Source organism: Peromyscus californicus, unplaced genomic scaffold (genome assembly GCF_007827085.1).
Source record: "Peromyscus californicus insignis strain IS unplaced genomic scaffold, ASM782708v3 Scaffold_8__1_contigs__length_139910024, whole genome shotgun sequence".
In the NCBI taxonomy this organism is placed as follows: Eukaryota; Metazoa; Chordata; class Mammalia; order Rodentia; family Cricetidae; genus Peromyscus; species Peromyscus californicus.
In genome coordinates, this window is record NW_026294606.1 from 127,294,325 (window position 1) to 127,319,136 (window position 24,812).

The 24,812-nt window shown below is 46.2% G+C and overlaps 1 protein-coding gene and 1 long non-coding RNA gene across 2 annotated transcripts; one reads left to right on the forward strand and one right to left on the reverse strand.

The window, feature by feature from the left end:
* Window positions 1-1,089: 1,089 nt before the first annotated feature.
* Window positions 1,090-5,609, reverse strand: Klf1 (KLF transcription factor 1). Its single transcript, XM_052728536.1, has 3 exons — window positions 4,400-5,609; window positions 2,983-3,802; window positions 1,090-1,824 (listed from the first exon to the last, which is right to left on the reverse strand). The coding sequence occupies exons 1-3, from the start codon at window positions 4,538-4,540 to the stop codon at window positions 1,649-1,651; spliced, it is 1,137 nt and encodes a 378-aa protein (XP_052584496.1). The 5' UTR covers window positions 4,541-5,609; the 3' UTR covers window positions 1,090-1,648.
* On the forward strand, window positions 3,534-24,338 carry LOC128103882 (uncharacterized). The gene is made up of 3 exons (XR_008215791.1): window positions 3,534-3,644; window positions 19,218-19,396; window positions 22,900-24,338. It is a non-coding gene; the product is annotated as an uncharacterized LOC128103882 (long non-coding RNA).
* The last annotated feature ends 474 nt before the right edge of the window (window positions 24,339-24,812 follow it).

Here is a 24,812-nt window from a genome sequence, read left to right on the forward strand (position 1 = left end):
ACTTGCGGCTGTGGTGAGGCAGGAATCTGGGGACTGCTGAGCACTCTACCACACACAGATTGGCTGTGTCACTCAGGACTTACCACCTGATCCTCCTGCTTCCACCTCCCAAATTTTGGGATTACCAGCCTGTAGCACCATAGCCCTGGCTGGTCTGGAACTCCCTATGTAGACCAGGCTGGCCTCCAGCTCAAGAAATCCATCTGCCTCCCGAATGCTGGTACTAGTGACCTAGACCTGCTTCCCACTCTCCTCCCTCCCCGACACACCTTTTTTAAAGACAGAGTCTCTATATTATGTAGCTCTGACTGGCCTCAAATTCAGAGATTCACCTGGCTCTGCCTCCCAAGTACTGAGATTAAAAGGCGCGTTACCACCATGTTCAGCCTTTTGTTGTTTTTACTTTTTGAGCCATAAATAAATAAATAAATAAATAAATAAATAAATAAATAAATAAAAACAAAAAACAAACACTTGGGAGGCAGAGGCAAGTGGATCTCTGAGTTCGAGGCCAGCCTGGTCTACAGAGCGAGTTCCAGGACAGTCAGACTACACAGAGAGACCCTGTCTCAGAGAGAGAGAGACAGAGAGAGAAACACACAGAGGTGAAGAAACTGTCTAAATCGCCCAGGATGAACTTGTTCTGTACAGGCATGTCTTGAACTTGGAACACTCCTGCTCCAGCCTTCTACATAGCTAGGATTACAGGCCTGAACTACCTCTATGACCTGCTTTGGCTGGGGCTTCTTAAGAGGAAGTAGACAGGCATGGGCACCCACACCTTTAAAACCAGCACTCAGGAGGCAGAGGCAAGATGACAGGATGATCTCTATGAGTTTGACGCCAACCTGGTCTACAGAGTTTCAGGCCAACCAGGGCACATAGTAAGATCCTATCTTTTTTGAGCCTGTCCTAGAACTCACTCTGTAGACCAGGCTGGCCTCAAACTCACAGAGATCCACCTGGCTCTGCCTCCTGAGTGTTGGGACTAAAGGTGTGCGCCACCACCGCCCAGCAAGATCCTATCTTAAGGGAAAAAAACAGGGGGATGGGGTGGGGAAGAGGCAGATGGCAGTTGTGAATGCTGACAACAGGTGACAGGATTGTGTAGACTGATCTTGATGGAAGAGAAGGTCTACAAAGTTAGCACTGTGGGGGGGGGTCATCAGAAATGAATGAGTTTTAGGAGACTTAGGAGGTGAGTGTGTGAACAGATAAGTGTATCACCTACTGGGGGATCAATGCTCCTCCTAATTCCCAGCCCCATATTACAGTGAGGCCGACACTGGTTTTATATGGGAGAATTTTATAGTACCCATGACAATCCCAGCTGATAGTGTGCAGGCCCCTTCTAGACCCTGGGAAGTCTCACCCCACTCCACCGCCAAGACTCAGGGTCACTCCCGCACAGGTCTAAGGGTCCATCTGAGTTGATTTATTTGGTAGTCTGTCTTGCTGGATCTGTGGGGCGATGTTTTTGTGTGGCTCCCTGAAGAAGTGGGAGGATCCTGTTGAGGGCTCCTTTGGGTCAGTTCTTGATCTGGCCTGGCTACCACTCCCACTGTATGTCCAAGAATGGCCCATCCTTCGGAAGACAATCCTTGGATCCACTCTTACTTCATTCCCAGTCCCTGTGCAGGATCGGAGCTCAGAGGTGGCGCTTCATGTGCAAAGCAAGGTGGTCAGAGCGCGAAAAAGCACGTGGGCAGAGTCCGCAGCAGAAGGGTCGCTGGCCGGTGTGTTTCCGGTAGTGGCGCGTCAGCTCGTCAGAGCGAGCAAACCTCCAGCCGCAGCCATCCCAGGAGCAGGCATAAGGTTTCTCTCCTGAAGGACAGGGAGTTGTGAGTACCACCGTACAAATCGTCCAGCTCCAATTTGCACACTTGGTGAGGTAGAGCCAGGCCTTAGGTGACTTATCTAGCTCGCGCAGTTGAAGAAGGGCACACAGTTCTGCCCTCTGTGACCCTGACCCTTTTCTGTACCTGCGGCTGCAGTCCTGCGGTTTTCTCATTTCTGGTCTCCTAGTTCTCTGCCAGAGACCTTATGTGGCTGCACCGTCGTGCTTTGTTCTCAGCGTTCCAGCTGCCCCACGCACTGACAGAGCCTCCTGCTCGTGTCCAGTCTTGCCCCTGAACTTGTCCAAGCCCTCAATTCCCCCCCCCCCCCCCCCCCCCCCCCCCCCCGGTGTCCAACGCCCTGTCTCTGGTGATTCTCCTTTCCCCTTTCTACACCTGGTGTGTGCCCTGCCGCGCTCGGGAGGCCCACAGCTGTCTTCCACTCCTGTTAGGACCCGGTTTCTCTTCCTGTCCCCAGTCTCCCAGCATTTCCTCCTTGTTTTCTGGCCCGCTTTATGTCTGGGACCTCCATCAGTTGCCCGTGAAAATGCTTCTACCTCCAGATCCCAGACGCTTCTAACCAGAGCATCCTGTGAAAACTGGCTATACCCCGAGTTCTGGCATTCCAAGCTAGTACCCTCCTCGGGAGTCGCCCCTCTAGTTCCTTCCCTCTTGCTAATCTCATCCTGCTTTCTGCTCGTCAGTCCATCTCTAACCCAGGTCATACACATCAGCTTCTAATCCTGAAGCCCCTGAAATATTCCCCAGGTCCTCTGTCTACACCTATCTATCTATCTATCTATCTATCTATCTATCTATCTATCTATCTATCTATCATCTATCTATCTATCTGTTTGTTATTGAGAAAGGCTACGTAGCCCTGGCTGCTGGAATTCCCTATAATAGACCAGGTTAGTCTACAAGTGACTGATACCCACATGCCTCTGCCTCCTGAGTGCTGGGATTCGCCCGGCCCCATTTGGGTCTAGAATTGCCCCTATAGACTTTAGCCAGTGTCTCAGGGGCCCACTGCAGGCCCCTAGCTCTGGGGTCACTTTTAGCCACGCCTCTGACACCCTCTGACCACCCCCTCTTTGCTCGCTTCCGGCTCCCGGGTCGGCCCCCACCCGCTCGGCTCCGCCCTTACCTGTGTGTGTGCGCAGGTGCGCCTTCAGATGCGAGCTCTTGGTGTAGCTCTTTCCGCAGCCCGGGTGCCTGCAGGTGTGTGCCGCTTGCCTCTTTCGTGCCAAAACTCTCCGGCTGCGCTTGGGCGGTGCGGCTCCCGGGGACAAGCCTGCGTCTCCCGCGAGCGCTGTGGCCCCCAGTTCTGTGCCCACCGCACCGGGTCCCAGACAATTCAGGAAGGAAGGGGGCGCGGCGGGGCCGGCAGACGGCGCCGTGAGCCCGCGAAAGAGCTGAAAATGCCCTTGGTACTGCGGCGCGGGGTACAGGGTGGGGTACCCTGACAGCAGCCCATAGGGGGCGCTGGAGGCCGCGGGCACCGCGAGCCCAGCCCGCGGGAAGAAACCGCCGGCGGAGCCCGCTCGCGAATCAGAGAACGCTGGCTGCACCTTGAGCGCGGATCCCGGGGCCAGGTCAGGGGCCACGAAGGGCTCAGGGGCTGGGGTTCGCGGGGCGGAGTGCGCCCAGCCCGAGTGCTCTTCGGAGCCTAAAGACCCGGCCACCAACCCAGAGCCACCTGCATAGACGCCCAGGACCTCGGGCGGCGCATACTGTGCCACCAGGCCCCCGCTGGGCGCCAGAGCACAGGTCCGGGGAGTGGCTGGCAGCTCAGGACCTGGGAAGTTGGTAAGGAAAAGATCCGGATCCCAGGCACAGGTCACATCCCGCTTATCGTCCTCGTCCTGTCCGAGAGGGGCCTGCGATTTCACACTCACGTGAAGGGATGGCCCCATGAGATCCGGGGGACCCGGGCCCAAATCCTGTGTCTCGTCAGGGTGCCACCACTGCGGGAGGGAGCGCACTGCTTGAATGGTAGGCACCCGGTACCTGGGCCTGATGCAGGCCCGGCTGGAAACACCATTGGGGCAGGTTGGTTCGAGGGGTTTGCGTGCCTATCACTTCCCCTACACTGTTCCCCTAACCCCCTTCTCAGCTCCAGACAAGCCCATTAGGTCTGGCTAGAGATAGATAAGACACTTACCACGAAGAGCATTCAGGATGGGGGAAGGGGTTGCAGAGTTCAGAACCGGAGGCAAAGGGGCAGCCTTGGCTCTGACTCCCCTAGCCCTCTCTGCCTTTTCACATCTCCCAACAAGATTAAATCTCAAAGCCTGGAAATCCCAGGACACTCCTTTCTGGGACTTTGTCTCTCTGAGCCTAGACTCTTGAGGCATTGAGCTCAGAACTCAGCTTCCAATTACAGAAATGGGCCTCATCTTGATCTCAGACCCCTAGAACAGCACCCTAGCCAGGCTCAGGCACCCCCCCCCAAAAAAAAAAAACCCTCAAGCAGAGGAGGATACTAAAGTAAGAGGGAAGCCCGACCCCCAAGCACTATGCCCTAGGTCACAGCAAGACCACCTGCTCCCCATTGGCCCCACCTTGAGGAAGTCCTCTTGGGGGTCCAGGAACTGGCCCAGGGTGGTCAGTGTACTGATGGAGGGTAAGGCAGTCTCAGCTTCGGCCATGGCTGGCTGGTGTCCACCCTGGGCCTCAGGCCTCTTCTCCCTCTTCTGCCTCATGGGCTATGAGCCTTGGAGGGCTCCTTGGAGGGCTCCTGTCTGCCCTCGTCTGATTGGCTGTCTTCCCTGATAAGAAAGGCAGCAAGGCAGGGTGGTGGTGGTGATGTGTGTGTCACTTTCAAGGGAACAGACCTCACCTTGGCCTTTTTGGGAACTGGTCCCTGAAATGCAATCCTGTATGTAAACTAAGTCAGAAGTCAAAGTGTAGGGCTCCAAAGTTTTGGGGTTCAGGTGAACAGTAAGGGCCTGATTTCCACTCACCCCCCAGAGAAATGAGAGGCCTCCCTGGTCTGGTCCCAGCTCTCTTCTTGGGGAAGCTGTGCACCAGGAAGGACAGATTTCTTGGGAAAGATCTTTGGGACCCTTTGACCCGCATCTGGGACACTACACCCCTTTGCCCTCCCCAACAAACAGCACCAGCAGTGCTAATGGCGGGACTTGGCACAGGCTCTCTTTCAGGCATTATCAGACAAACCAGATGTTTTCCAGTGCTATCAGGTAGGGGGCCCAGAGCAGCCATAGCTCTATCCCCCTAGAGCAGAAGGCTGGGGGTTGGTGCCACACATTATCTTGGCTTTGAATTGCTTGAGTTGTGTTGTAGTCTGAGCCATTTAGCAAGAGGGAGCCCCTCAAATCAGTCCACCCTTGGACACTGAGGACCCTCACTGAATGCTCTATGGAGCTGAAGGGAATGATTATAAACCCTGCAGTGTGGTGGGGTCCTCTGAGTGGGATAGAACCATTAGGTGAAGCCACAGTCAGTATGCCACTCAAGAGACCTCGATCCTGACTGGGCCCAGCTGCTGCTTGGTTTATGGCCCCCATGGTAGAGGGCCAGCAATTCTCATACCTCCATTCTTATACCATATGGTCACACATACACCATCATGCTTGGTATCCCCAAGGGACATCAGATCCACTAGGAAATGGCATCTAGCTAGGCATGGTGGTACATGCCTTTAATTCCAGCACTCAGGAGTCAGAGGCAGGCTGACCTCTGTGAGTTTGAGGCCAGCCTGGTCTACAGAGCTAGTTCTAAAACAGTCAAGGGCTACACAAAGAAACCCTGTCTCAAAAATCCAATAATAATAATAATAATAAAATAAATGAAAACACACATGTGCACTGAGTCCACACACATCCATTTATATACTTTAGTAATACTGGTTTTTTGGGTTTTTTTTTTTTTTTTTTTTTTTTTGGTTTTTCGAGACAGGGTTTCTCTGTGTAGCTTTGCGCCTTTCCTGGAACTCACTTGGTAGCCCAGGCTGGCCTCGAACTCACAGAGCTCCGCCTGGCTCTGCCTCCCGAGTGCTGGGATTAGAGGCGTGCGCCACCACCGCCCGGCTTGTTTTGTTTTTTGAGACAGGGTTTCTCTGTGTAACAGCCCTGGCTGTCCTGGAACTCACTCTGTAGCCCAGGCTGGCCTTGAACTCACAGAGATCCACCTGCCTCTACCTCCTGAGTACTGGGATTAAAGGCGTGCGCCACCACCGCCCGGCTAATACTGTTTTTTTGAGATAGGCCTCCATGTCCCAGGGCCTCTCTGTTGTAGCACACTCTACTTGGTGCGCAACATCTATTATCAACCTCAGGCTTGGAGCTTGTGACCTTCCTACACAGAGGGAGGAAATTCCAGACTGGAGTAAGTACTTGTTGACTTCTCAGGAAGCATTCATGTAACAAGCTCACTGTGTAGGCAGGCTAGCCTAGAATTTGTGAACCTGCCAGAGCCTCCTTAAGTAGGTAAGAGCCACCACATCCTGCTTTCCCATACACCTGTAAGTCATCTGCAGATTAATTACAACACCCAACACATTGTAAGTGTTAGATAAATGACTGTTCTGTTGGTCTTGGCTTTGTCTAACAGTTGATGGTGCAGTCAGGTGAGCCTGCAGACAGAATTCATAATGACAGTGACTGTTGGGAAGGCATCCCACAGCTATGCAGTCCTACTTATAGTCTGGCCACGCCAAGCAGACTCATGCGAATTCTCAAATGGTGTCACTACAATTATTAAATTTATTAAATTATTAAAGTCACATAACCCCATCAAACACAGACAGTCTCAGACACAAAAATAAACATGAAGGTTTCAGATATGGCTCAGTTAATAGAATGGTTGCTGCCTGTGGAATATTCCTTTATACTGTGTGAATATATGTTGATATGATTGGTTAAATAAAGAAAATTCTGGGAAGAAGGGTGGAGTCTGGAGTCGCCAGCAGACACAGAGAAGCAAAATGGACATGCCATACTGAGAAAAGGTACCAAGCCATGTAGCAAAGCATAGATAAGAAATATGGGTTAACATAAATGTAAGAGTTAGCTAGTAACAAGCTTGAGCTATTGGCCAAGCATTTATAGTTATACAGGCTTACCTCTGTGTGTTTATTTGGGAGCTGCTGGCTGCACAGAAACTCCACCTACACCTGACAACAATGAAGCCCTGGGTATCTTCAGTACTGAATAAATTGAGCATCCTAACACAGGAGATGGCTGCAGGAGGGTCAAAAGTTCAAGGTCAACCTCAGCTACATAATGAGTTCAAGGCTAGCCTGAAATATATGAGACTTTCTCAAAAACAAACAAAAACACAGCCATTCCACCCCTAGATCTATCTCCCAGAGAGTCAATAACAAGTACTGTTTAGCCACCAAGAGAAAGAGATGTCTGAATGTCCGTGGACAGGTAAATGGTAGACAAGAACACTCCCTGTACTCAAGGAGTAGTATCCAGTAATAAAAAAGAATGAAGTGTTGATGCATATGACAGGGACCTGGGGATGTGGTACAGCTGGTAAAGTGCTTGCTGGTCATAAAAACCTAAGTTCGGGCTGGCAGTGGTGGCGCATACCTTTAATCCCAGCACTCAGGAGGCAGAGGCAGGCAGATTTCTGTGAGTTCGAGGCCAGCCTGGGCTACAGAGAAGTTCAGCTCCCTAGCACCCACATGAAAGCCAGGTGTCCCCAGTGTTAGGGAGCTGGAGGCAGGAGGGTCCCTGGAGTTCATGGGACAGCCAGTCTAGTCAATCAGTGAGCTCCAGTGTCAGACTCTGCAGCCTTAAGTCCAACCTGCTCCTTCGACCCCTCAGCTGCTTCACAGCATACAGAAAGACATCCCCCAGCAAGCCTTGTCAGCTGGCCATGGGGGCATACACCTTTAGCCTTTAATCCTAGCACACAGGAGACAGAGGGAGGTGGATCTCTGAGTTCAAGGCAAGCATGGTTTACAGAGTTAGTTCCAGGACAGGCTCCAAAGCTCCACAAAGAAACCCTGTCTCAAAATATCAAAAACAAAACAAAACAAAACACTGAGCCTTGTCCTGCAAATGGCACTCAAGTGCTCGGTGCCGTGATGGTCCTAGTTTCCTGCTTCAGTTCTTCTGGCATTAATAAGGATAGGGGATTTGGGTAACCCCTTTATAAAACAAAACAAAACAACAACAACAAAACAAAACAAAAAAAACGTGCTCAGTACTGCCAGATACATAGTAACAGAATACAAACTTACAATTAATAATGTAGACAAGAAACCACCGTCAAGAGGCCTGGACACAAGCCTGGCATGGTGGCATGGTGGCATGGTGGCAAATGCCTTTAATCCATGTATTTGGGAGGTGGACACAGGCAGATCTGTGAGTTCCAGCCTGGGTTAAAGCGGGAGTTCCAGGATAGCCAGGGCTACACAGAGAAACTCTGGGCAGTGGGAAAGCAGGGAGGCTGGAGGCCTCTGAGGCTAAGAACACTTGCCATGGCAACACCCAGATCCAGGAAAGTCATAAGTTGACACCACCCAGGGATGGGGAAGTACCTAACATCCCAAACATTCCAACCATTAGATAGGGTGGCCAAATATCCCTGAGTCTAGCACACACCTATTTTTGTTTTACAGATACCCCTAGACAAATGTCATCCAATCAGGGTCCCGAATCCTGGAAATCTCCTCACCCCAACCTCTGCTATAATAAAAACACCATCTTTCCTGGGCTCTGGGCTCTCTGATCTCACCTCTGCATTGGACAGACAGAGGGACCAAACTCAGAGCTTGAGAATAAAGGCTCTTTGATTTTACATATGGAAAAAAAAAAAAAAAAAAAAAAAAACACTTGCGCTTTAGCAGATGATTGGAAGTATCCATCCACATGGGGGCGCAAACTATCTGTAACTGCAGTTCCAGGGGATACAGCCTTCTGGTTTCAGCAAGCAACAGGCACACACAACATGTGCACATACATACATGCAAGCAAAACACTCACACACATACATCTTTCTTTTTCCTTTTCCTTTTTCTTTTTTTGTTGTTTTGTTTTTGTTATTCAAGACAAGGTTTCTCTGTGTAGCCTTGGCTGTCCTGGAACTCACTGTGTCAACCAGGCTGGCCTCTTCCACCACACCCCTCTGCCTCCACACGCAGCTATAAAGAAATCTCTTAAGAAATGTTTTAAACTTCATAGACTGTGCTGAGATTGCAGTTCACTGGTAGGATGGCTGCTACACCTGTTCAAGGTGCTGAGTTTTATTTCCAAGATGGAAGGAAGGGAGGGAGGAAGGAGGAAAGGTATCACAAATACTTCCATTCACAGAGAGTTTACATCTGTAGACAGCCACTCACAGTCAACAGAGACATAGAAACAGTCACAACTCAGTACTGCCAGAGAAGACTCCTTGGACATGGGTTTAAACCAATAGGAAGTCTTTATTAGCAGGGCTTCAGGATCCCACTGTAGCCCTGAGCCTTTCTCAGGGTGAGCTTCTAAACACAAAAACCATATCCTGGGTTGACGTATTTCAGTTAACAAAAACAGGAGCCAAAAAACGAGGTTAGTTCATTCAGAGAAGAACTGTGCACTTTGATGGATTGGGTCTTTGTCTTTTTTTTGTTTTTTTGTTTTTTTGGTTTTTTTTTTTGGTTTTTCGAGACAGGGTTTCCCTGTGTAGCTTTGCGCCTTTCCTGGAACTCACTTGGTAGCCCAGGCTGGCCTTGAACTCACGGAGATCCGCCTGGCTCTGTCTCCCGAGTGCTGGGATTAGAGGCATGCGCCACCACCGCCCGGCGGGTCTTTGTTTTTATTTTTGGCAGGTGGTGTTGTCTATGTGCTGGGTTTATGTTCTGTCTAAGTGCCTGAATGATACTTCCATCATGGAGTCAATTGTGCTAAGGACTGAGGGACTGCTACAGGCTGAGGCTGTAAACCAATGCAGAAGTGCCTGTTTAATGTTTGGGAGGCCTTGAAGTTCGATACACAGTACTGGTAGAAAAAAGAGGGCCACTGAAATAGCTTAGCAGGTAAAGACGCTTCCTACCGAGCCTGACAGGCTGGGTTCAGTCCTTGGGAGCCTTATAGAGGAAAGAATGAACTGACTCCTCTGACTTCCCCAGGAGTGGCTTGGTATGCAAAAGTGTGTATGCACACACAGTGGACAAATACAATTCTCTTTTCTTTTCTTTTTTTGGAAAGGGAACCATTGGGTGGGGGGCGGTGCTGGAAAGTTGGCTCTGGTGGTTAAGAGCACTTGCTACTATTGCAGAGGACCCAGGTTCAGTTTCTCATATTTACATGGTGGCCACAAGTATTTGTAACTAGTTCGGGAGTTTGATCCCCTTTTCATATCTGCCCTGGCACCAGTCACACACATGGTGCACCTACATGCATGCAGGCAAAACATGCATACACATAAAATAGATCTAAAAGATTAAAACAGGGAAATTGTTGACTTGAGGTTGCCTTGGTCACCCCAGCACTCTACAGTCATTCAGATGCAATCAGACTCGGATGCTATTTGCTGCAGATTGCACAGACATTCACAGACACACTATAGGATACAAAGGTATGGGCTGGAGATGTAGTTTAGAGAGAATAATGGTTGCCTAGCATTTGAAAACCCTAGGTTTCACCCCCAGTATCCACCCCAAACAAGAAAGATGGAGAGACGGCTCCTTGGTTAACAGCACTGGCTGCTCTTGCAGAGGACCTGGCTTCAGTTCCCAGCACCCACATGGCAGCTGACAACTCTCTGTCACTCCATTTCCAGGGGACCTGACATAGTACATGTACACACATGAAGAAAGGAGGGAATGAAACAGGAGAAAATTGTTGCGGATCTTGAGGCATAGGCCTGTAATCCTAGCTACTCAGGAAGTTGAGGCTAGAGAATCAAAAATTTGAGGCCAACATGGCTACAAAGTAAATTCAAGGTTGGTCAGAGCAATTTAGTGAGACTGATACAGTCTAGGAGTCTAGAGGGGTTCGTTTTCCCTGCCAGGTAAAGAATTAAAAGGCAGGGAAAACACTGAGGGCAATTGTAGCATGAATTTCTAAATGGTCTTATTAATAAAAACCCAGAACCAGATATGGGGGTGAAAACCTGAGAGATCAGAGGAATAGGAAAAGCCACAGACAACCTCACCTCGCTGACACCTCAGCCTCCAAAGAGACCTACTTCCTGTATACCCACGCCTATATGCCTTTCTGCTCTGCCATCTCATTTCCTCTCTCCGCCCAGCTATATCACTTCCTCTTCCTGCCCAGCTCTGTCACTTCCTGTCTGTCTGTACAGACCTCCAGATCTTTATGGTTAGTGCTGAGATTAAAGGTATGCACCACCACCCTGGGTCTGTTCCCAGTGTGGCCTTGAACTCACAGAGATCCAGACAGATCTCTGCCTCCCAAGTGATATGATTAAAGGAGTGTGCTACCACTGCCTGATCTCTATATTTACTATAGTGGCTGGCTTTTTCCTCTGATCCTCAGATAAACTTTATTAGGGTGTACAATATATTGGGGACACAATACATCACCACATCTCCCCTATTTTGTCTAAAATAAAAATAGTTATAACTAATATAAGAAAAACTATATACAATAAGTACAATAACTATATACAATAGATACAAGCAATAAATACATCAACAGTGTCTAGTCCATTTGCATTTGACAAATTCAGAGAAAATACTCCATTATCTATCCTATTTTGGTGAGTTCAGAATGTACCTAATTCACTTTCTATCCTAACTTGTATTACCAATGAAAAACTATCTTTTGATGTCTTTCAAACTTCTACACTTAACACCTCTAGTGAGTTTCTTTTCTGAATGTCTTAACAAGGAAAACTATAACTTTCTAATCTTCAACTCCCTCAGAGACTGGAGAAGGAAATAATATTACCTAGTAAAACAGGAAGTACAAACAAGCAACTTCTGAAAAATGTGAGTTATGACAGAAAGAGCCAGCTGCCTGGACAATCACCCGAGGTTTCTCTGCAACATTGGTGCATCATCTTTGGCCTACAGGCTTAGCATATCTGACAGACTCATTTGTGAAGCAGGATTTTCTAAAGATCTTTTCTACTTTGTCTTGGCAAGGATAGGCAGTCCTTTCTTTTGTGTCCTGTTCATCCATTTTGGACAACATCCTGTCAGCAGTTGATGTGAGGGCGCTTTCTTGCCCAGTGGCTAACTTGTGCCCCAAAGAAAGCAAACTCCGTATGAATTTTCTTCAATGCCCATCATTTTCTCTGAAGTAGATTGGTTCTGCCAGGAGCAGACATGTCTCATAGTCATAAAAAAAAAACTATGTTATTAAAACATCTTAAATGCCATATTCTGTAGATCTCTGAAGGGTTTGAAGATGACCTGTCTATCTAAAATATATCTCTGCTTGACCTGAAAATATACCTAATATGACTATAGGTTCCATTACTAACTTTCATTTCTTTTTTCTTTCTTTCTTTTTTTTTTTTAGCTGAGGATCAAACCCAGGACCTTGCGCTTGCTAGGCAAGCACTCTACCACTGAGCTAAATCCCCAACCCTCCTTTCATTTCTTTATATCCTAATAAGTTGGTAATAATAACTTTCAAGGATTAGCAAATTGCATTACATTGTTAAGTGAACTGTATAGGTACAATACCTTGAGCAAGATCAGAAATATATGTACAATATATTCTAACAAAGTCAATCTCAAATTGGTATCAATATACTAATTTGTATACAATATACAAAATCCAATCCAATGTAAAATATTTAAAACTAGTAGTTGCCTTTTAAAAGTAGATTCAATAATCTACCTTTTTGTCTATACCATATATATATATATATATATATATATATATATATATATATATATATCTCCTCTCTTTTTTCTTTTCAGAGTAGATTCAATAATCTACCCTTTATTCTATCATCTCTATATCTTTTTTATCAGAGTAGATTAAATAATCTACCTCTTATCTATATCCTCTTTTTTCTTTTTCTTTTCCTTTTTTTCAAACAACCTTAAATATAATCTCCTTTCTTTAGCTTTTTTACTGACCATTAACAATAAAAACTTGTAACCAACTATCCTAAACAATGACAATTATCCAAAACCCATTGAAAAACCAAAAAGTCTTGGGAATGTGGGCGTTGTGTTCTTAAAATTACTTCCTGCTGTTTAGGGGCATCTTGTATAATATTAGGGGGACCAGCCTTCATATTACACATCCCAGGGGCTCAGGAGAGAGAACTACTAACGGCGAGGACTATTTTTGAGAAATAGAATCTCAGCACACTGAGCTGAGATTAGTCCACTTGCTTTAATTCCTCTGGCATAACATCCTATCTACACAGCTTCAGTTCTGTTCTCGTGCCTACCTCCTTTCTTGCCTGATTTCTCTCTATTTTTTATCTACTGCTCCCTCTAAGTTCTATCTTAATTCTCTCGTCTTAACTCTGCCTCATCTAGGTCCTTTTCATCTTGTTCTTGCTCAGCTAGTACTTCCCATCTGGCTCATCCTCATCTTCCATCTCGTTCCTCTAGTCCTCTCCTCTAGCCCTTCAACCTAGTTCTTTTTTTTTTTTGGTTTTTCGAGACAGGGTTTCTCTGTGTAGCTTTGCGCCTCTCCTGGAACTCACTTGGTAGCCCAGGCTGGCCTCGAACTCACAGAGATCCGCCTGGCTCTGCCTCCCGAGTGCTGGGGCTAAAGGCGTGCGCCACCACCGCCCGGACTCAGTCTAGTTCTTCCCCATCTCAGTTTGTTCCTCTCAAGTTCTTACCCGTCTAGTTCTTCCATTCTCTTTTCTCTTCTCCATCCCCCGTGCCCTGGAAGTCCTGGTATATAAAGCCAGGCTTCCAGGGTCAAACGGAGGGGTGATAAGAATCACATTGAGAGGCAATAACTGTTAATTATCATTTGCAACCCCAAAGGGAAGTGACCAATGGGGAAATGAATTAACTAAAGGCTAAATTCAGGTAATATCTAAGAAGAGAGAATCTTATGTGCTCAACTATAGTCTTAAACATGATTGGTAGAAAATGTTAAGAATCTATAAGTTGCTAGGTCAATGGGAGAAAATAAAACTGTCTTCTTTTTTCCTGTGGCTCCTATCTGTCCAAGCTATCTGCCGTTTTTCTGCAGGGTGGGGGAAAGTGTGCTCAGTCGCTAGGCAACCTGTGCACAACTAGATGCCTCTGATGATAGTTAAAGGGAGATCTGGAACTAGAGGTAAGGTTTGGAAAAGGAGGAAGTTAAGCTTAATTGGCACATCCGCCAGGCCTTCTCAAACAGGTAGCCTGGATGCTTAAGTCTGTTCTTAAAGAGTACAGAGGTATCTCTGATAAGGTACTTACCTCCACTTGGGGATGGACCTGGCCGGATGCTGCCAATGATGATAATTACAGGGAGGCTTGAACTGGGGTTCTGGCTGAGCATAGCTGTCAGCACAGAAAGTTATCTAAATATTCCTAGAAGTGGTTAGGTAAAGAGTTAAAGGTCTATAAAGTTAGTAAGGCTGTAAGAAAGGAGGGTCTGAGCTAAATTGTGTAAAGCTATTACTTAAGGTCCACCTGACCTAGGTGGTGTCTCCTTGTGGAATTTATCTTAAATCAGGAGACTTGCATGTGGACTGTTATTACTGCTAGTCCTTGAAAGTGGCCAAGGGAGATAACTGATTCCAGAGAAAGCCTTTCCTGAGGCTGTTCTCCAAATACCTGGAATGTGTATGTCCAGAGAGTGATCAGTCCACACTCTTAGCCCTTCTTAGGGAAAAGTCAATTGGGAAAACTATGAAGGCACACATGATTTTCATAACAGAAGACAGCTGATATATGACAAGCCAAGTAACATCAAAAGCTCCTTGGGATTTGGCTTCCTCTGGAGGAAATCCTTGATCCCTCCAGGTAGGGACTTTGCCATAACCAGCTGAGTTCTTATGATATATTCCTGTGGCCCGAAGCAGGGGCAAAGGCATCTTTAGGGGATCCTGAAAAGAAAATTTTGCGTTAATTTTCAAGTTCTGGGAGAGGTAGCTGTATCTTTTGTTGTCCAGTCTCTGCATAATGCAAAAGTGCAGGGCTTATCTGAAGTCCTCAATTGAATAGTCTGTGAAGCTGGATCTTCTCAGCTAGCCATCTCAAAATTGTCCTGAGCAGTTTGTAGTCAAAGCCAATCTTTGGGTGGTGTTTGTCAGCTTAGTGGTGTTATCATTGTCCTGATGGAATCGTTGTTGTGGGGCCCCATCATCTTTATGGAGACTTCAAATTTGCTGTTAGGCCTGGTCATGATTCCCTGCAGAAAACTGATAGAGACTCAAACACGAAAACATGTATAGGCAGCTGGATGAAGCCTTTTTTTTAGAATTAGTTTGTACTCTATAGGACCATTAATATCATAACAAAAGCTCAATATATATGTATATATATCTTATGAATTTTGATATAAAATTCATACCTCAAGAAAAGTTTTAAAGAATCAAAAATAGAACCAAAGAATTAGGAGATTAGTGGCAATAGAATAGTCCCTTAATTTTGGTTTTCTTCTGTCCCGTATCAGATGGCTCTTCTGACATGATACAGAGGATTTTGCATTTTCTTTTAACAAGCATGCTTTGGTTTAGAGAAGGAAAGAGCCATGCTCCAACTCCAAAGTCAGCTTTAATTTTTAATTGAACTGGGACTTCATAAAGACCATTTGTGTTAAATGTCTTTAGAGAAGAGCAGAAACAAACATTTAGGAAGACTTAGGAAATTTTATATGTGATATACCAGTAGGTCAATTTACTCTTTTTTTTTGGGCCATTTTTTTCTGGATGATTTGTCCTTTTTCGTCAGATGTCTCATGTGTCCAGTGTTCTTGATTCCTTAGCTTTCATTCTCCTGAAAGACAAAAACAAAAACCTTTCCCCAAGCCTAACTTTGGGGAGGTTCCATTTTGGCAAGTTATATCTGACCAAATGAAAAGCATTTGTTAGTGGTATAAGTTAATTTAAATTGAATGGTCATGCTGGTTGATGAACTATCACTTCTTTTAATTAAGAGGTCTCTCTTGTTCAAATCAAATCTTTATCAATTTTGATGGTATCCACAGCTTATCTTCTCCTGTAGAAACAAAAGCAAAACCTCGTCCCCGATGTAACACATATCCTGGTTTCCATTCTGAGGTCAGCACATCTTTAAAGTTTATAGGCTGATTTAATTCTGTAGTTTTTTCTGTTATCCAATGTCTCTCCACAGATGTTGTTCCTTTCTCATTAGAATTGAGAAAATTCAAAGTTAATAGAGCATTATGTAATCTATTTCTGGGGGTTTTTGTTACCCCTTTCTGTTTATTTAGCATATCCTTTAGAGTTCGATTTGATCTTTCTATGGCTGCTTGGCCTATAGGATTGTGTGATATACCTGTAATGTGCTTTATATTGTAATAAGTAAAAAAAAAAGGTTTCGTTTTACCAGAGACATTTGCTAGAGCACTGTCAGTTTTAATTTGTGCAGGTATACCCATGATGACCATAACTTCTAGCAAATGCATGATTACAGAATCAGCCTTTTCAGAACTCAGAGCAGTTGCCCATTGAAATCCCAAATAGGTATTAATGGTGTGGTGTACATATTCCAGTTTTCCAAATTCTGCAAAATAAAACACATCCATCTGCCAGATTTTTTTTTTCAAGACAGGGTTTCTCTGTGTAGCTTTGCGCCTTTCCTGAATCTCACTCTGTATACCAGGCTGGCCTCAAACTCACAAAGATCCGCCTGCCTCTGCCTCCCAAGTGCTGGGATTAAAGGTGTGTGCCACCATCGCCCGGCTCCCATCTGCCAGATTTTATTCCTCTGAGTACCCTTTGGGTTACATCCTGCTGCTAGTGGAGTTTGGTTGTAAAAAGAACAAGTAGGACATTTCTACTTTGGCTTGTTACCAGGTTATGGAAAAATCCTTTTTTAAACCCTTACTATTGACATGACTTTATTTAAAATGAAATTCTGAGGCCTCCAGCACATTTTCTATCAATTGTTTATCAATTTTTTAAATAGTTGATTTATTTTTATTTTATGTGCATTGGTGTTTTGCCTGTGTATATGTTTGTATGACGGTCCCCTGGAACTGGAGTCACAGACAATTGTGAGCTGCCATGTGGGTGCTGGGAATTGAACACGGGACCTCTGGAAGAACGGTCAGTGCTTTTAACCACTGAGCCATCTCTCCAGTATTCACTCTTAGCCACTGAGTCATCTGCCAGGCCCGTCAGTCTTTTACCTGGCCAAACAGGATGGTCCAAGCAGATACAGACATTACTACCCTACCTGTTTGCTGTCCAAATTAAACTGCTCAAGGTGTGATTCATAGGCACTGCTTATATTAGCAGTAACAGTGAAAGTGGGCATTCTACTCCTTCCCCAAGCTACTCTCAGCAAGGATGCATGGTGGGTTTTGTGGCCTTTGGGCTGGCCGATGTCAAACCCATGCATCTTCCTGTGCTGGTGGTCTAGGCTGCTGGTGCATTTGGGATCAAGAGTTCTACCTTTATGGTCTCTATCAATGAGGAGAAGCTCTGAGTCTCTACCAGGAATCTTCAACCCAGCGAGAATTCCAGCCACTCAGGCTTGCTGTATGCCCACCTGTAGGATTAGCAGTTTACAGTCACATGGTGCACTTCCTTATGGGACTTGTCTTGGTGTGGCCATCTTTTCCAGTCTCACACTTTATCTGCCTGGGTGGAGTGAGAGCCCTGAAGAGTACAGAGAGGCATCTGCAGAGGACTCTAAGAAGAAAGCACATCTCCTCAGACTGCTTCCTTCTCCATAGTTCCTGGATTTGCTTGTTTGTACCCATGTTGGCTTACCTCATAGCCACCACCAAACAGAGGGAAGGAGCCCTTCCCCACAGCCTCTTATGGGTTATGTTTCTTATGATTTACTAGCATAATATGTCATGTGGAAGGAGGGTTCCCCCCACCCCGGAGCTGAGGACCGAACCCAGGGCCTTGAGCTTGCTAGGCAAGCTCTCTACCACTGAGCTAAATCCCCAACCCTGTTTTTTTTTTTTTAAGATTTATTTATTATGTACACAGTAATCTGCCTGCATGTATGCCTGCACACCAGCAGAGGGCATCATATCTCATTATAGATGGTTGTAAGCCATCATGAGGGTTCTGGGATTGAATTCAGGACCTCTGGAAGAGCACCCAGTGCTCTTAACCTCTGAGCCATCTCTCTAGCCCTCTGGAATGAGTTTTAAAGGCCCCAGGACATGGTTATTCCTTTCATAATAACCGTCCCTCCACAAGCAGGAAATCAGACTGATATTGTGGTATACACACACGTGTGTCTGAAGTGTGTGCACATGTGTATGTGTGGAGGGCTCCTCAGCAGTATATCTGGCCTTCACCTGTCTGTACATGTGCTTAGTTCTTAGCTACTGCAAGGCAGATCTCAAGGTATCCCTTCTCCTGTGAAAAGCAGATCTTCAGTGGGCTGGCCATTGATTGGGCTTCATAGCCTTCTCATTACCGTTCTTTCTCTGTACCACACTGTAGTAAACACAGTTGTTTGACTCTGTAGCTAGGCTCTGCCACCTGCCCCCCTAAAAGTTCAGTTTCCCAACATTATAATGAGGAAACACAAACGTAGCAGCATTTCCCCTGTGTTGTCTCGGTGTCAGGGGAAACTCACTGAAAATGCCCTGTCCCAGTATTTGCAGCAAAGTGTCTGAACGTCCTCTTCCAGGGTCTGACTAGGAGATTAGGAGGGAGTGAAGCTCATTGCTAACAGAAGAGTTTCCTGAGTCAACTCAAGAAGTCACCACTGCCAACAGTTTCTGAACAGGGAACCAGAATGCAGCCTGAAGCCCACACAGCTGGCTGCCTCAACCTCCCTCCCAGTTATCAGGATCAAGCAGACCAGGGCAACCCAATGCTATCCAGAAGCTTGGCTGCAAGGTAGTCATGTGTTTTGCCAAAACTTTTACTACAGCAGAAGGGAAGAACAGAGGCGAGGACTAGTTTCAGTAGCCGACCCAGTAGCTCTTTGCTCTACTGATTCTTCCCTAGCAACATTTCAGCAGGATCATGAGTTGCTGTATTCCTCCATCTAGGGAGAAGAAAGTAAACTCTACTCATCCCCTTCCCTTTAACTGTGTCCCTCCTCTTATCCTGTATGCTATGAAAGAGTTGTCTTTAGACACTTCTTGGCTGTGAGCCTAGCCTTTAATGGCTGAGCCATCTCTCCAGCCCCAGACACTTCCCAGTGAATGCACAGGGCACAGAGCCTGGATGATGACACATCACATATACAGCTGAGTGCTGGCAGAGGGATAGAAGTTGAAGACTGTTTCCCACTCACATCATTTTGAATGTCACTAGGTGTGTTAGACTGAACAATGAATCTCCAAAGATTTCTGCACATGTGACTATGTTATCTTTCAGGACAAAAAGGATGTTGCAGGTTGATTAGGAACCTCAAGATATGAAGCCGGGACATGGTTCCCAGGATAAAGGCACTTGCCACCAAGCTTCAGTCTGATCCTTGGATCCACATAGCAGAAGGAGAGAACCAATCCCCCCGCCCCGTCAAGTTGTCCTCTGGCTTCCACCAATGCACTATGGTATGTGGACATCACACACACACACACACACAAATAAAATCCCAGACGTGGTGGCAAACACTTTTAATCCCAGCACTCAGGAGGCAGAGGCAGGTAGATGTCCATGAGTTTAAGGGCAGCCTGATCTATGTGGTGAGTTCCAGTATATCCAGGACTCACATAATGAGACCCTGTCTCAAAAATAAAAACAGAGCAGTACATAAGTAAGTAAGATGGAGAAATAAGTATCTCCTGTTGCTGGCTTCAAAGCTGGGGGAGAAAGATCAATAGCAAGTGTTATGCCCACATCATGAGCCCCCCAGAGACCACTAGGAGTCTGAGTTTATGTACAAAAGCAAAGAGCCTTTATTGCAAGCTCGAGCTTGGGTTCTCGGTCTGTTCCAACACAGTGGCTGGATCAGGGAGAGCAGTTGTGGCAGGGATTTTAAGGAGTAAAGGATTGGGGGTGGGGGAATTCCAGATTCAGCTGGGGGTTGAACTCCCAATTGGGCAGGAGTGGGGCACAGAAGTCTTGTCAAACAAGGATTGATACTGGTGTGCAAGGAAATTAGCAACTGATATACAAGTGATGTAAGCTCTCCTTAATGTTCTAGAGCATCTAGTACTTGTTTGTCTCAATTCTGATTGGTCTCCCACAGGGTACAGTTTGTGGCTTTTCCTGGTTATTGTAATGGTGAGGCCTAGTCCCAGTATTGTTAGTCCGCAGCCTATCATGTCTGCACTAACGTTAAGTTAGGCCTCTGTTTGACTCCACCCCCAAGATTTCCTATGTAAACTGCCATGCCTGGTCAGTTAGAAAAAAGGCTGCTCTCTCCACCCTGGTAGAGGCAGCTACTCTCCTAGACTCCTTCTTCTCAAATAAATCTTCTTTTTTAGACTTATTTATTATATATGTACAGTATCCTGCCTGCATGCCAGAAGAGGGCAGCAGATCCCATTATAGATGGTTGTGGTTGTGGGTGCTGGGAATTGAACTCGGGTCCTCTGGAAGAGCAGCCAGTCCTCTTAACCTCTGAGCCATCTCTCCAGCTCCCAAATAAATTTCTTTCTTGAAAGACTTTTGGGTGAGAAGATCTTCATTCACTGGCGTAGAGAAGATCCTTGCTGAGATGTCCCTCAGTGGACAAAACAAGGGAGAGCTGAAAGAGCAGAGCAAGGAGGAGCTGAACAGCTCTTTGCAGAGTCCCCCAGTAGACAGATCAAGAGAGAGCTGAAAAGTAATACTTTTCTCCTGAGCCGGAGGAGATTGCTACATTCTGCAGGGGGTTTCCCTTTGTATAGAGTGAAGCAAAAGAATCAACATCTTAGGCCAGAGAAGCAGAGCTCTGCTAGGAAGGCCCCTTAAGTGGGAGCTGAGCAAAGCTCAGATGTAGCACCTCTCCCAGAGAGGGGCAGGATTGCTATATACTGCGGGGAGACCATCCCCCAATCACACCAGGTATACCTTGACTTCCCAGAACAGTCAAGATACCCTTCCCTGCTGAAGCAGTTCCAGGCCTGACTCTCCCGAGAAGTCAGAAAATTTCCCTTCTGGGGTTGGGCTGCTTCTTTGCAGTTCCAGCTGTCAGAGCTGTGCTAAACAGCTCCTGGTGTCTGGGACACCTTCAGGGCAGAGCTGTTGTTCTGAGCAGCTCAAGGTGTCCAGGATACCTCACCCTCCAGGGTTGAACAGTCTCCTTGCATTTCAACCATCAGAGTTGTCCTAAGCAGCTCAAGGTGTTGTCTGACTCCCCAGGTAGTCAGGACACCTTTCCCCAGAGTTGTTGCAACCAATTTACTTACATTGTTGGTGCCAAAACCCAGGACTAAACCCGAGTTGCAACCAATTTACTTACATTGTTGGTGCCAAAACCCAGGACTAAACCCGAGTTGCAACCAATTTACTTACATTGTGTGCATACTCTGAAAGCTTTGAACAGTCGGCAGCTGTTGTCCAGAAAGGAAGGAACAGGGTTCTAACAATGACTCCAGTGAACAAGAAGAGGAATTCTCCCCTAGAGCATCCAGAAAATAACACAGTGCTGTAGAGAGCCGTGTACGGCCGCGCCGCAAAGATGGTGCCGGCATCCGGCTTCCGCCTTCCCGATGGCAGGTGCTCCTTATTTGGCTAAGGTTAGGATCTGGCTTGCTTCCGCGCACCTGGACCTAATCTGGCTTGCTTGCGTATGTCTGACCCTATCGGCATTGTCCTTGTGGCACTACGGGGTTGATAGCCCAGTGGCTATAAAGGGCGTGGGCTGGCTTTCCCCAAAAGAGAAGAAGATGGCTTTCCCCGGGGTCAGAAGATTGTCTCAAGGTGCCCCGCCTGCAGGGCTTCAACAGGTTCTCGACCACCCTAGAGACGGAATGATAGGGACAGGAGATACAAGGAAATACACCAAGTCTAGATTCTGATCAAGGTGCAACTTTATTTTTCTCCAAGAGGGTTTATATAGTTCCTGCTGGGTGGGGGGAGCAAGAAGCTGTCATCTGCATGAGGTGGGGCAAGTTATCAGGATGTTTGTATAGGATGTTTACAGGGTAAAAGGGTCAAGGGCTCTTTGACCCTTCCATGACAGGGAAAGTTAGCCTGGTGGCAGCATCTGCCTGTGCATTGCCATCGGTTAACGGTCCAGGAAGATCACTATGGGCTCTAATATGGCCTATAAAAAATGGGTGTTGGCGAGTCAGGACAAGCTGCTGAATCTGGGAGAAAAGTGGGGTGGCGTTGGAGGTAGGCCTTATGGCTGGGGAGGTTTCTAACAAGGGGATGGAAAAGGCAATATAGGATCTTGCTTTGACTCTTTTTTGGCCATGTGGGATGTATCCATGTCAATGATGATTGTTTCTCAACAAATAAGACGCCTGGGTAAGTAACAGCTGTTTAACTTCTGTTAGTGTGAGTGTGTGTATGGGGGGGGGAGTGTCTGCATGTGCAGGAAAGGTCAGAGGTGAACCTCGGGTGTGGCCCCTCAGGAGCTGTTCAGTTTGGGTTTTGGAACAGGGTCTCTCACTGTCCTGAGGCTCACAGATTGAGCTAGGATCGCTGTCCAGAGGGCCCCAGGGATCCAACTCTGTCTCGCTAGCACAGGACTGCAAGCATGCCCAGCTTTGGACCTCTGCTGAGGACTGAACTCAGGTCCTCATTTTTGTGTGGCAAGCACTTTGCAGACTGAGGTATCATACATAAGATTTACTCTAGTAATTTAAGAAATAAGAACAGCCGGGCGGTGGTGGTGAACGCCTTTAATCCCAGCACTCGGGAGGCAGAGGCAGGCGGATCTCTGTGAGTTCGAGGCCAGCCTGGACTACCAAGTGAGTTCCAGGAAAGGCGCAAAGCTACACAGCGAAACCCTGCCTCGAAAAAAAAACCAAAAAAAAAAAAAAAAAAAAAAAAAGAAATAAGAACATACTTAAAGCAGTACCATGATACAGGCTCTTCAAATTTGGGGAGGACAAAGAGCAGAACTATTTTTAGAATGGTAAAAATAACTTTTGGCTAATAAATTTATATTGTCTTAAAGGGAGAAAAATGAGAGGGGATCAGAAAAAAAAATGTCTTCCTGAAGACCCGGAACATACCGAACACCAAGGTCATACAGTTTATCCAGGTTCAAAGCCATCCTCACACCTGGGCCAAAGCAACAGTTAAGATCTGCACACTGGATTACTTCAGAGAATACAGCCGCTGCCTCCAAGTCATGTGATGATGACTTTGTCATTGATATCAAAGCAGAACAGGAACCTGCTGATAAAGGCCAACATCAAGACTTAGAAGACACAGATACTTCACAGGATGCACTTTCTGAGGCCAAGCTATGTGAAGATGTAATGATTAATATCCCAGAAGAGCAGAAGGAGCCCCCTGACTAATAAACTTATATATTATCTTAAAGGGAGAACAATGAAATGTTATCCAGAAAAAAAAAAGTTTTCCTGAAGACTCGGAACATTCTGAACACACAAGTTTGCTTTCCTGATCATCACAAGATGCAGTATCTGCAGGTTCAAAGCCATCCTCACTTGCCCCAGGACCAGTATCAGGGCTTTGGACACACGATACTTCACAGAATGCAGCTGCTGCATCCAAGTCATGTGAAGACATTGTGATTGATGTCCCAGAAGAGCAGGAACCTCCTGATACAGGCTAACATCAAGACTTGGAAGACACAGTTGCTTCATAGGATACACGTTCTGAGGCCAAGCTATCTGAAGATGTCATTATTGATATCCCAGAAGGGCAGAAGGAGCCCCCTAACCAGTCAAAGGATTCTTAAAGCTGCCACAATCCTCTTTGTGTGTAGGCTCAAGATCTGGACAGTTCAAAATGTTGGAAAAATTCCAAGATAGGCCAAAACCAGATATAAATACTATACATAATATACACATATGTATAATACTAATACGCACATGTTAGTATATACATATTTGTGTATGTTTTATATATCACAAATAACATTTACATTTCCTACGCTTTGGCTTTTTTAAACTGTTAAGGTGTCATATTCAAACAGTAGGTAACAACTTCAGCTGAACACTTGCATTTCTCAGGAGGATGGACATTTGAAAAAAAAATCAGTGCTGCTTATCACTGCATGAATGTAATGCTCTGGACTGAAAATGTAAATATAAAATTAAGGTTAATTTAATCATAATCATAATTATGTGCCATATAGTTTACATAACTATACTTCAATTACCTGCATTTCAATAGATGCAATACCATTTTCTGAAACTCTTACATAGCTTCCTCTTTTCCTCTTTTCTTTTGTCTTTTTTTTTTTTTTTTTGAGACAGGGTTTCTTTGTATATCCTTGGCTGTCCTGGAACTCCCTCTGTAGACCAGGCTTGCCTTGACTCACAGAGACCCGCCTGCCTCTGCTTCCTGAGTGCTGGGATTAAAGGCGTGTGCCACCACCGCCCGGCTAGTAAGACTTTTTAATAAAAGTACCATTGAACATTTCATATTGACAATTACTTCCAAATAAGCTATTTTTCAGAATGATTCTTATACTGGGTTCAGAAATTGTGCTGAGAAATCCCTCCTTAGGGCTCTAAACTCTAGCAACTGACTGAAATCTAAGTGAAGGTTTCCTATTCTGTGTTTTTGCAGCCAGTTTCTAATTCCATCCCTAAAGACAACCTGGGAGCCTTCTCAGAAAAAAGCCTGTCTCAAGTTCTGCTCCCCAGTGACGGTCCCTCACTAAGGCTTTCCTTTAGATAGAACAAAGTCTCAAGAATGCAGCACGTGTTTCTGAAACGTCCCCAGTCCCTACAGCTTCCGGAATCCTCCTCAGGATCCACTAAGACCAGCCAAATTAGCGAAGCCAACAGTCCTCTCCACTACCCTCCTCGGCATCCCTCCCACCACGCCCTTCGGTAACCTTGGTTACAGTCACGCCCTCCTCCGTAGCTGCCCAATCATGAAAGTCTGATG

Coding starts and splice junctions, on each gene's coding strand:
- Klf1 (XM_052728536.1), bottom strand. CDS start 4,540: ATGAGGCAGAAGAGGGAGAAGAGGCCTGAGGCCCAGGGTGGACACCAG. Junction 3,803..4,399: donor CCCAAGAGGACTTCCTCAAG/GTGGGGCCAATG, acceptor TCCCTCCCGCAG/TGGTGGCACCCTGACGAGAC. Junction 1,825..2,982: donor GCACCTGCGCACACACACAG/GTAAGGGCGGAG, acceptor CCTGTCCTTCAG/GAGAGAAACCTTATGCCTGC.